We start from the raw sequence: 12872 nt of genomic DNA, 5'->3' as shown, positions 1-12872 counted from the left end.
TGCAGCAGTTTAAGATTGAAATAAGCAATTAAGGTTGGAGAACCTTAACAAGCGAGACCACTAAAATGAAGCATTAAAATGTCACTAAAGCAATATGTGCTTCATCAGCAATAATTGAGTTCTCGTTAAGGAACTGGGTTGGAACAAAAACCTGCACATACTGTGGCACTCCAGGACCGAGACTGCCTACCCCTGATCTAGACCAAATGTTTTAATTTCGTCACATACTATACCAATTTATGTACCAGCATAAAATCGATGCCACCCTTCCCTCGGTAAACTGGCTGTATCTTGGAAAGTACTGATCTTACATCAAAAAGTCTAAAGTCTAAAAGACTTTGAGTCTAAAGTGAATGGGTCATTGGTTAATTTGACATGGAATGACCCAAAAAACAAAATTAAAATTGAATCAGAAAAAGAGCAGGTTTCATTTATTAAAACTGTTAAGAGGCATTGTGTAAAAATCATTTTTACAACAAGTAGCCAGTGTGTTTTATTTGCATGGTTTAAATTTCAATATTAAGTGCCATGAAGCTAGGTTAAGAGATACTTTATTTAGGCCACATGTGTTAATCATCATTATATCTTCTTCATCCTATGATTAACACATTTTGCATAGTCATGATCAATTATAATAAAAGGGAATTTAAACAAAGAAGAAGAAAAAAACAGGTTTTTCTTTGTATCACCTACTTGGATTGTAAAACCTTGGGATGTGAGTTGCGTAAACTTTAATGAGGCCTTTTCCAGATGGTCTGGGCAAACTCTGCACAGGATTAGACTGATTGAGGTGCAAGCCTACTAGCGCTTCTATAAAAAGGGCTGTTATCGTCTATTTGTCCAAGAACTTTTCCACTTTAAATTCCAACTCACTCTACTTCCTAACTACACCAAATAACCTAACGCTTTTGTGCTAGGAATGCAAGGACAAGACAACATCCGGCCCAGCCTGCAGCTTGATTCTAAAGGAGGTGCACAAAACAATTTTAAGAAGCCAAAGACACACAAACATTCCCTCTCACTAAGAACTAGCCATGGCAACCAAAATAAAATAATTAAAGGAAGTGGTCTAAAGAAAATAAACCTGTTATTCAGGCCTCATTTCCTGAGTGTGCACTTCAATAAGCTACCATGACATTTCAGAGAGAAACAACATATCCTAATACCGTAGAAAAGATAGAAAAGTGTTTCATTAAATATACAATACAGATAAGGATGCAATGGCATTGTCATAACACTGCAAGATAAAGTATTAACAGTATTGTCTTCAAAGAGGAGAATCCTTTTAAAAGGACTCAATAATAGAGTATTAATAATTCTGAAATCTGACTTAATTTAACATGCTTTGAATATCTCGATTCTAAGCTGTCCAAAACATTTACTATTAGTGCCTTTAAAATTAATTCCCTACCAAACCCAATGGTAGTTTCAACAAATGCTTCAATCCTCAAGTTTCATTCATGTATTAATTATACTTCCTTCATCCATTTGAGAGCCACAGGTGGCAAATCCATTCTAATAGGGAAGAAACAACCCAGGATAGGATCCCACTGCAGCACAGCATCCAACAAATCTAAGGATTTCAGTATTAAATAAGAACATTAAGAATTTCACAAACAAAAGGAACATAAATCAGTTCTTCAAGCTTGTTTGGTCAGATAATAACGATGTTGTCCCAATACCCCATTCACATCCTATCATCAAGCTTTCTGTTTCAGCTACACTACACTTTTGCAGATTTTTCCAAATTTCATCTAGCCCTTTGTGTGAGGAAATACTTTTTGAATACCATTCTGAATAAACTTCAACTTTATATTCTATTGCCACCCTGGAGAATGTAAATGAATATTTACCTTTGATGCCAATAGTTTCTGGCTATATGATTAACCTTCAATGCACAGCCATGCCAAATGATTTCTGAAAGTTCAGGTAAATTATACTGTATGTTCCTTTTCTCTATTACTCCAGTTTCCTACTGACAAAAGCCCAAAATATTGGTTTGGCTAAGTCTTCCTTTTATAAATCCATAATGAATGCGATTTAGAATATTATTTTCACAAACAAAAGCTGCTTTTTTTTATAATAATCCCTTCCCTACACATTTAGTTCTAGTTCCACCAATGTTTGTATAGCATATCAGGCAACCAGTTGTTTCCATCAAATACAATCACAACTTCCTCCACCTCAGCCCATAACATATCGAGTCATTTCAGATCATCAATTAATGTCCCTCGCCAGGTCATTCATGTTCGTCCCCTCATTCGCAGACCGCCTGATGGTTTCCACATCATGGCTGTTTACGGGTTCCGATTAGCTGCATTTCTGACGACACTGAGCTCACATTCTATTTAATTCTTCTTGTGCAGATACTAAATGGAATATTTGTTTTTTTGTCATTCATTGTTACTCATTTTGGATAATTGTCCTAGAGTAAATTGTTACTAATTGTTTTATCATTTTACGTGGAAACACAAGAGACTCTGTGAACTTCATAAATTAAAAGCAAATTCATGTCTGCCAAATGTTACTAATAATTAAATCGCTACTAATTTCTAATAAACAAACAACAACAAAGCAAATAAAAACTTATTACAATTTTACCAACTATAAAAGCTTGTTATTACTAATTTCGATTGGTCAAATTATTTCATCGTGATATAGTTTCTTTGAATTGAACCATTACACATCTAACAGCTCATTCTTCCAATGGCTTAATTTCACTACCCAATATACCTTTATACCACGGCAATGTGCTTCTTTTTGATCTATGTTTACAAATAGCATTATGTTCCCCAACTGGCATGTCATAACAGATACAAAGAAGATACTGTAAATGTTAAAAGTAACTAGAAAAGTACAAACGAGAATGTGTTTTTTTTAAGAAATGAAAACTACAACATGCTAAATTTACTGAGACCCACTAAGGAAGTAAAGCTGCTATTCGAAAGTCATACTCCGGACTATTTTTATCCTCACTCAACAACAGCAGTTGAAGGTTGAAAACTGTGGTCCTGTCAGATTTTTTTTTTTGGTCCGTTTAATTATACTGTGCTCAAGTTACACATTTTACTACTCCTCTTTACCCTATTGTCCTGCAGTGTTATTTTTGCTTGTGTTAGCTAGCACTGTAAGGAGAGAGCCCACCACAAGATGCCTGACCAAAAATCATATGCCAAATCTACGCCATACACTGCAAATTATTATAAATTTTCTGCTGTTAACCACAGATGTAAGCAACCTCTGCGATAGGTTTGATTAAATTGTTAAGAGTACCATCCTATTACTCAAAATGTTAATTCACTCAGTAGTAGTTATGCTTGCAGGCATTGAGTGTACAGTATGCCAATAAATTTCGTTAAGTCATTATAGTGCAATGCCTATTAGTGCCTGCATATGGAGAAACCTAAAAAAAATGAGAGCGAGAGAGAGAGAGACGTTGGGGGTTGGAGGATTGTTCCCAGATCTCCAAGCAAGGCCTGCTGTATTCCTGTGAAACAAGCCTCAAATATAACCAAGTTCTTAACAACTGAATTCAAACACCTTATGTGTTTCAGGACTGTGAGAATACAAGTCTACTAGTAGTATAGACACAATGCAGAAAACAGTGATGGATTGAGAGCAAGTTCAGGAAACGGATGATTGGATGGCTGGTATTTCTGTTAATTCATTACATCATTCGGCAGCATGGTTTGGCTCTTTTCCTTGATCCTCAGTATTTTTGGAATGCTGGAACACTCCTGCAGTGAAACAAGTGGTGGTGTGCAGGAATTGTTTTACCATTTCTTTCCTTAATAGTCATTGCAGTGTTTTGCAGAATGATTTCATCCTATTTTCCTACTCAAAAAGGCACTGTCACCTTACTTCTTTGATATAATAGGAAAATTAAAGCCATTAAAATATCTTTCTACAATTAATTTTTACTTTATGGACTTAAATACTATGTATGCTCAGTTAAAACAAAACACAACGTAGTTCATAGTATGCAACATTGTTAATAAAATGTAAGTGAATGGAAGTTCACTTACCAGCATATTTAGTTATCTATATTACTAAACGACAGTTTAATTTATGCACGGACAGCGGACGCACCGAAGCGCATGCGCACTGCACCTCAGAGTCAAACCTAGCGGCTTCCCAGAGTCAGTAGGTGGCGCCCAAACAACACAACCTGTAAACTAAACTTGCTCTAATCCACTGTGCCAGCAGTCTGTGTGGCATATCTGAATCACATAACGGTAACAGTAAACGACGTCTACCTAATGACACAACCACAGAAAAACAAATACGAGACCGCATGGATAAAAACAATAAACAAAGGCTCCTACAACGTGATCAGGAACACCAGATACAAAGAAGTCATGGCTCCAAAAAGAAAGAGCTCAACTAACGGAAATACAAGAACGAGCCCGTATGGATAAAAAACAATGAACGAAGGCGCCCACAACATGCTTCTGAAACAGTATGGATACGACCTGTAAACTAAACCTCAGGTAAAGCGTGCACGCCAGGTTGTACAGTATATATGCACAGATGCCAGAGGCAAGCCGTACACACTACCACCGCTGCCCGAACGCAACCGCCCACACCACCACATATACCACCTTCGTTTAGTAATGTGCCCCTCCAGGCCTGGGTCTGCCGCCATCGTCACTTCAGCACGCGGATCCGCCGCCGTCAGCAAACGACGTCTACCTAACGACACAGCCATAGAAAAACAAACACAAGGCCGCATGGATAAAAACAATACATGGAGGCTCCTACAATGCGCTTCAGAAACACCAGAGGCAAAGACGTCACGGCTCCACAATGAAAGAGCTCAACTAACGGAAATACAAAATGAGCCCGTGTGGATAAACACAATGAACGAAGGCGCCCACAACGCGCTTCTGACACAGCAGAGGTAAAGGAGTCACAGCTCCAAATGGAAAGAGCTCAACGATTAGTGATACAACACCGAGCCCGTACTTCCCAGAGTCAGGACGAGGCGCACAAACAACACAACGTGTAAACTAAACTTGCTCTAATCCACTGTGCCAGCAGTCAGTGTGGCATATGTGAATCACATAACGGTAATTGTAATGTAGCCCTCCATGCCCGGATCCGCCGCCATGGTCACTTCAGCACACGAATCCGCGCCGACGCGCTTCTGAAACACCAGAACCAGATGAGTCACAGCTCCAAAAAGAAACCACTCTAGTACAAATATGTTTATTTAATTAAATGAAAATTACCCAGGACGCACCCACCCTCCATGATATTTCATCCCTCCAATTATTGGAGGGAACAGAAAGTGATTACCATTCTTGGATTTGCGATTCTTTCGAGAATCGTGGGGTTACTGGTTACTATATAGTAGCCATATAGTAGTCCGTAATGGCAGCACTGACTAGGAAACCTTTTTGCCTGGTTAATTTGTTCGGATCCAAAAAAATACATCAGTATGAAAAGTATCATTTGCCTTAGTTCACAACTGGCCATGCCAAATCATAACCATTTTAAAAAGGTCCAATTTGTTTTCCCTTCAGTCCAAGCATGTAGTCTGACACACTCACTATTTTCTCCTGACACCCTCCTTAATCAGTAAGTGTTCCTGTTCTTTGTGAATGTGAAAGCATAATAAATATTTTATAGGCCTTTCAATAAGGAACCTTCCTGTTTCCCTTTTTCTTTACCTGATAAAAAATAAATTTTATGTACAACTCCAATTTATGCCATCTACAAAAGTTAGTGGATGACTCATCCATTGTAGGCTGCCATAACAATGGAGATGCAGAAGTATACAGAAAGGAGGTGGAGGGGTTTGTGAAATGGTACAGGCAAAACTGCACAGAATTTAAACATTAGAAAGACAAAGGGATTGGCAACAGACTTCAGACCTGTCTGAGTGCGCAAAGACCAGTCACCATAATGTAAGAGGACATGGAGCTGGTGCAGACTTCTAAATAGCTAGAGGTCCATCTGAATAATTGACAGGATTTGATGGAAAACAGGGGTATGCAGTACTATAGCCCAAGCCAACTTTTTTTGTTAAGAGACTAATTCTTTAATGTAAGCAACATGCCACTGGGAATGTTCTACCGCTCCAAAGTAGTTTATGTACTGTTCTGTGCTGCTGTCTGCTCAAGGAATTTAAGACACCTGATCTAACCAATCAGGAAGGTCAGCAGCACTACAATTATGACCATAGACTAACTAGAAAAAGTGACAGAAAAGAGGATCATGGCAAAATTAGAGGCCAACATGACTAATACTGCCTGTGCTCTCCATGAAGTATTGACCTGCTGCACCTTTAACCACAGACTGCTCGAGATAAACCCTCTGAACTGAATACTTGACAGCATTAAATAGTGCCGCCCATAAAATGAAAACAGTGATACTAGTGGTGAATTGAACATTGAAAGAGGGAGTAAGTGAAAAGTCTGAAAGTGTTATGTAGATCTCCCCAAATTAGAAGCCTGCATGTTACAAAAAGGGCTACATGTTATATTCAGGGCCCATTTCATACACTTAAATCATTTGAAGCAAATAGTTGTTTCCCCAAACCTTGAATTAATTAATTTGATCCTTTTTGGAATATGTTCAGGATACTGTAGGAAGCATCAATAAGGGAGGATGTTTGGGTGTTTGGACGGACTGACTGCTTTGGGACCTATTGGATAAACTGAACCAAATGATTCAAATAACTTTGTTGAACTGGAAACGCCCATCACTAGGCAGCATCACCAAATTGTATGTGAAAATACAAGCTTTAAATTGAAACTGCACAGGTAACAGTACCTAAGTGAAATGGGCTTATTATAGGATAAGTAAGTGCAGTCAACAGCTTAAACAGTTAACAGACTGAAAGGATTTATTTTTGGCTTGGTTTGCGCATGCAATTTCTGCATTGATGCAGACAATATGCTCTTTTGTTAACATGTTTTGTCTCAATTGTCTAGAGGAAAACTTGGAACAGTTTTAATGTAAATGAATGCAGTGGGTCAGAGCACATCCAAAAGGTACATGTGGATAAGGTACATGAACTCAGATTCTCAAGGGGTTCTTTAGTCTAACCACAATGGCGGCACTGGGACAAGAACTAATTCTGCAAGTGATGGTCTTCTATGTTGATTTCAAAAACGTATATGAAGAAGAAGAAAAAAAAACTACCACTAAAATGTGTTCATATCCTCTTTGTGTTTTCTACAGAAAGTTCAATATACAGTAATCTATTACACATCAAACCTGTCTCCACACATACAAAATAAAAACTGTGTTAAATTAGCTTTCCTAGTCTCTATGTGCCACTGCACTAGTAAAATCCCATTCAAGGGTCACTGGCAATTCTTTGAGACAACCAGCATTCTTTTTTCATTTTCTCTAAGATATGCATGTCTAGGATTAGGTCCTTCTTTGTACCCAGTCCTGCCACAACACACAACAGCTACAGCAGCTTCTGCCCCACTGGCAGCTATTAGATTAAGGGAAAAAAAGACCTGAAAGTGTATTGTACTGTGAACACAAAATGTTGCATTTTCAGAAATGTGTACTGCTGCAAACCCTAATGTGTTATGCACATAACATAATCAGTCTCAAAGCAGCTGTAAAACATTCTCCTTTGTCATAAAGGACTGAAAATGAAAAGCGCTGATTACTGTGAATATATACTATGTATAAACACACACAGAATTTTCAAGGTGAAGCGGCCCAGCGACTACTGAACTTTGTTATTGTACTAATGGAATATTTTTTATACTAAGCACTTCAAAAATCACTACTTGCCTGCTGACTTACTGATAAATCAAACAGATTATTATATTTACAGTCCAAAAATAAATCACTGATTAGAGCATATTTAGTATGGTACTCAAAATAATTCACTAGATATAAAACAGCAGCTATTTAAAAAAAAAAAATCACCGAGTCCACACAGTTGAAAAGGACATGCTTCAGCTTAGTTCTGCTTAGTGTCATTTAGTTTATTCTAATTTGCAAAATATGTCATCTGCAGAAAAAATAAATTCATATAGATTCATGTATACCTATTTCAGTATTCCCAAACCCATTTAAAACAATAAGGGGTCCTGGTTGCCAAAGCCAATCCCAACTGCATTAGGAACAAAGCAGAAAAGAGCCCTGGACAGGATGGTCATTCATGTACAAAGACCAACTCTTTACTCTCACTGGGGCCATTTTGGAATTGACAATTAACCAAACCTGCACTTCTTTGGGATGTGGAAGAAAACAATATGCCTATTTCCACCAGTTACTTAGAGATGGAAATTTGCAGGCAAGTAATTGAACTAGCGATTATAAGTGTTGTTAATTGTCCTACCACACATCACATTCTAATCTATAAATTATATATAAAAAGAATAATTACATTTTCAGACTACCAATCAATGCATTTTATATGTCCTACAAATTCAGGATCAGAATCACGCACTCACTATCTAGTATTAAAAAAAGACTAAACTACTCTGCCCAGTGATTGGTTTTCTTAGAACTCTAAAAATAACTTTCATTATTAAATTCTTCTTCATCTGGCTTCTTCCAGCTGACATACCCTTTCACTGTTTAAGGCCACACACAGAAATAGTTGGTATTTCAGTACAAAATTATTTTGTAAAAAATTCTACCTTAAAGAAACAAAGCAATTCAAAGACATTGGAAACTAACTAATTTTATATAACCCAATGTAATATCTCATTCTCAAACTCACTTAATCCAATTTATGGTCAGGGAAGGTCAGAGATTACCCAGAATGCATACAATGAAAGGCAAAACATTTAACTGGGATAAAACAGGGAGTTATACTCCATTACAGTTCTCATTCTCACTCACATCCACATTCACACTGAATCATCAAGTAGCCAACACTCAGGTCATTCTGATGCAAGACGAAAACCAGAATATTCACAGAAAACACCACACATGGACATTGACTCGGCACAGGTTTCAAATCCCACAAGAGATACATGGGACGATCACTGTGCTGCCTTAACCCAATTCAGGAGTCCTGAAAGTCAGGAAAACAATTACCACAAAAAAAAGATTCTTAAGTCCAGGCAATTGTGCGTACAAAACCCATTTTCTGGGTTTCTTAGAACTGTTCTACAATACAATATGCTATTATGCATAAATGCTAGAAAAATTAAAAGTGTAATTAAAAATTGTTAGATCCCAGTGAATGTTTCACAAAAAGATATGTCCAATTAATTTCCAGAACACAAATGGAATTAAAAGGTGGAAAAATGGCTAGTGCTGCTATCTCAGTTCCAAAATCTGTATTTGACTCTTGTCCCAGTCAGTGTGTCTGTGTGGAGCACACATTGTCCATATCTGAACAGGTCTACTCCCTTCACGGCAAAACATTAATGTCATGTTGACTGGGAATTCTGAAAGCTCTGAATGATCATAGGTGTATGAAGTAAGTGTGCTCTGCAACTAAAACTGTATTCTGTCAATAGCTTAGTAGATACCAACATAGATATGGACAAATAAGCACAAGCAATAATAAAGACCTAGAACAAGCACTACCCTAATGAAAGAACAATCTAATCTAGCAAAAAACATGAAAGCACATAGCTACTCCTGTACTTCGTGCTACCAAGAAAAACCCTAACTAACATGGCATAAGACAACACAGAAAACTTTCACTTATTTCAATCAGGTTCTACATGATGCTCGGAGAAACTAATGCATGTAAATGGTTGAATTTAAATGCCAAATTGCATTGAGGCACAACTTGCCACATAAACAAGATCTTTACAAAAATAACAACAATGAATGTGTTTTCTAATCAGAACATGTTGACATAGTCAAACAGAATTTAGCAATTATTTTCTGAAATGGTCTGTGAGAATATTTACTAATTTTAAAAGTAAGTTTTGACAGCTTCGCAGGCGAGAAGTTTGCTCAGGGCAGGCCCCTTCTCTTTTTCTCGATGGTTTCAGGTCCAACCTGAAACCTGTCGGCAGCAGGGTTCGAACACCAATCGCTGCATCTGTTTGCTGAACTACAGAGAAAACCAACCACCTTAAGCAGCTGCCAAGGTGGCTTCAGACCTTGAAAGAGGTAATGACATACAGTAAATGCTGTGAATTCTTTCAGCCTGCCACATCTACTTCCCTCCCTAATGAATCCCGGACGAGCCCCCAGTTTTCACCATCAACATTCTCTCAGGGCGTGTTGAATCCTGCAGTTGACATGTCTCAGGGTGGGCATGTGGGCTCAGTGAGAGGCAAGATCGGCAGACCCTATTAGCTTGTCCCGTGGATGATAGGACTATGCAATGCTTCTTGTACACATAGACATGGATTACTATTCAAAGTACCGAATCCAAACAATTTTTATTTTGCTTTTTGTACTGGTGATACTTTACTACAAATAAGTTTTCTAGTATATATTATTTTTATATCGCATTCTTTAAATCCTACTTCTAACCTAAACCTTTTATTGATGCCTAAATTTCATTACTTCTCAAGTGCCTATATTAATGATTCTACCTTTACTATGCTATTAGGTACAACGTACGTTTGGCTCCGTTGATGTTGATGGCTCAGGCTCGACATGGGAAGACTTTTCTTAGTATCTCAGTACTTTAATACAAGATAATAAATAATTAATTGCACAAACTGGTCTTGCCTGTATTATAACGCATTTCTGATTGTGCAAGGTGGAAAAGGGCCAATATAAAAAGTGCTATTCCGTAAGCATTTTTTTATAAAACGTTTTTCTTCAAATACTATTTTCTCAAGGAAATTAGTACTAGGAATCCAAGCATTGCTATTTAACAGGCAAAACGCCATTACTAACCATTTGAGCTAATAAAGTTTTTTTGACAGTATAGGTCACTTGACCTTCTTGCAAAAACTTCTCTCCTCTGTAACGGTTACCATCGCGAATACCTCTCGAGATGCCCGATCTTGCTCAGGTAGATGCAAGAACTGTCACTAAAACTTTAGAGCTAAAGCTGTCAACAGTCAAGCCCTGCACACTCAAAAATACCTTGATCATTTGATGCTCGTTCACAAAATTAGGAAAAGTGATGTCATAATGTTGGGCCTTGAAGGTGGATACGATTACTGAATAGAATATGCATTGGTCTGGTAAGACAATCAATTCATTCCATCCGTCAAATGTTTTCAATACAAAAGTGCTTACAGATCTCCTTGTTCACTACCCAGTGTTTCTCACTAATCTGATCAAACGCCTCATTGCTTTCTCCGTTCGACTACTGCCGTTTTAACAAATACAGTAGCAAAGCATAATTCTAAAACACCGAACGGTTCCATAAGTCAGTCTTGTAAAACAAGAAAAAAACAATTCACCCCAACAAGTTTAACAGCAGATCAACGCCGGACAAACACACTCCTTACCTATAACGATCCTCAGATGTTTCAGGCGAGTCAGGACATCCTTTTTAGGGTCCAGTACTTTCTGTGTCGATTTCTTGACGTCCCCATGGGTCTTTTTAGAAAACATTCCGAAGGCAAAAATGAAGAAAGAAACAGGTAGAAGACAAACGAACGAGAGCCCTTGTGCGTTAAAAGAACATTGAGTCTTGAACCGTTATTGTTAAAAACATAAAAAATAAACAATCAAAAACAGATACGTTTGGCTTTTAAAGATGCCTACATATTATAGGTTTAATAAAAAAATAAATAAAGATGCATTTCCACGCTTCCATTTCCTATGAAACATTTACAAGAACGATACATTTCCCCCAAAAACCCATGACCATTCTTCCCCACGGCAGAATAATAAATGTCTTCAAATATGGCGGAGATTCCAGTTAAGAAAACAAACTAATCGATATCAGAGCGATTCAACTGAGCGCGGCGCGAACAAGTTTCTAGTAGCCCAGAAATAAAAGGAGTTGCTATTTCAAAAAGATTCGTCTGGCACTACTGCCACCACGCTATATGGATTGTGTAATGGTTATTTGTAGTTTATCTAGTGTGGGTCAAAAATATACGCCCCGCAGTTGTCATGGAAACCGCAAGCTGTCATTGTATTACCGGATATCTTAAGTATCTACAGAGCAGCCCGGTCCACTCGCTGTAAACGCACTAGGTCATAGCATTTTCAAAAGCCGCTGCTAGTTGAGTCACGAACTGGGTGCTGTTAGTCTGATTGCAACTTTTGTGTAACGCTTTAAATTTCTTTTAAAATCAATAAAATAAACGTTATTCGTTTACTTTTTCCATTGGCAAGAACTAGCTAGCACATCTAGCTAGCACATGTAAGATTAAGATTGAAAAGTTGCTAGCCAATTGTAATTTCAGGTTAAAATGACAACGCCCACCATCAGGTGAGATTGACAAAGCTTTGGCCAATCACTATTTCATACTTTCAATAAAAACGCCCATCCTGTTTTAAGACAAACAAATGACCGGGCAGTCACTTCTTCTCTGTTAAAAAGTCACACCCATTCAGAGAACTGATACCGCACCCCAATTGTTTTCACTTAATGTCTTACTGTCGTGCACTTCGAGGTGTACCAGAATCTAAAGGCACTGTGATTTGTTTTCTTTTGTCAAATTAAAGCAAGTGCCGTACCTGATCGGTGATATTCTTAATCACGGACTGTGGGTAGCCATTATAATAGATAGATAGATAGATAGATACTTTATTAATCCCAAGGGGAAATTCACAATATACATGAATGAAAGCGAATGGACAATTATTCTTATTTCTAACGTGCCTTTCATTGATTATCCCAGCCCCTGTTCGAATACTCAGTTCAGGGTCCTGCTGAGCTATTGGAAAGAACAAGGAGGGATCCTACCACGGATGGGAAACTCCCATATTCACTCATCCAGGGTCAATTTAAGCCAGCAATTAAACAAACTTGAACATGTTGGGATGTAGGAGGCAGAGACTATCCT

At 37.8% G+C, this 12872-nt stretch overlaps 1 protein-coding gene across 1 annotated transcript in view; it reads right to left on the bottom strand.

Moving 5' to 3' along the window:
• ralgapa1 (Ral GTPase activating protein catalytic subunit alpha 1) overlaps positions 1 to 11907 on the bottom strand; it is a 243709-nt gene extending 231802 nt beyond the window's left edge. Inside the window, 1 exon segment of the mRNA XM_028821562.2 lies at positions 11361 to 11907. Within this exon segment, the coding sequence (XP_028677395.2) occupies positions 11361 to 11466 (106 nt within the window). The 5' untranslated portion in view covers positions 11467 to 11907.
• Positions 11908 to 12872: the final 965 nt, after the last annotated feature.

Source organism: Erpetoichthys calabaricus, chromosome 16 (genome assembly GCF_900747795.2).
Source record: "Erpetoichthys calabaricus chromosome 16, fErpCal1.3, whole genome shotgun sequence".
Lineage (NCBI taxonomy): Eukaryota > Metazoa > Chordata > Cladistia > Polypteriformes > Polypteridae > Erpetoichthys > Erpetoichthys calabaricus.
This window is presented reverse-complemented; position numbering and strand designations above follow the sequence as displayed.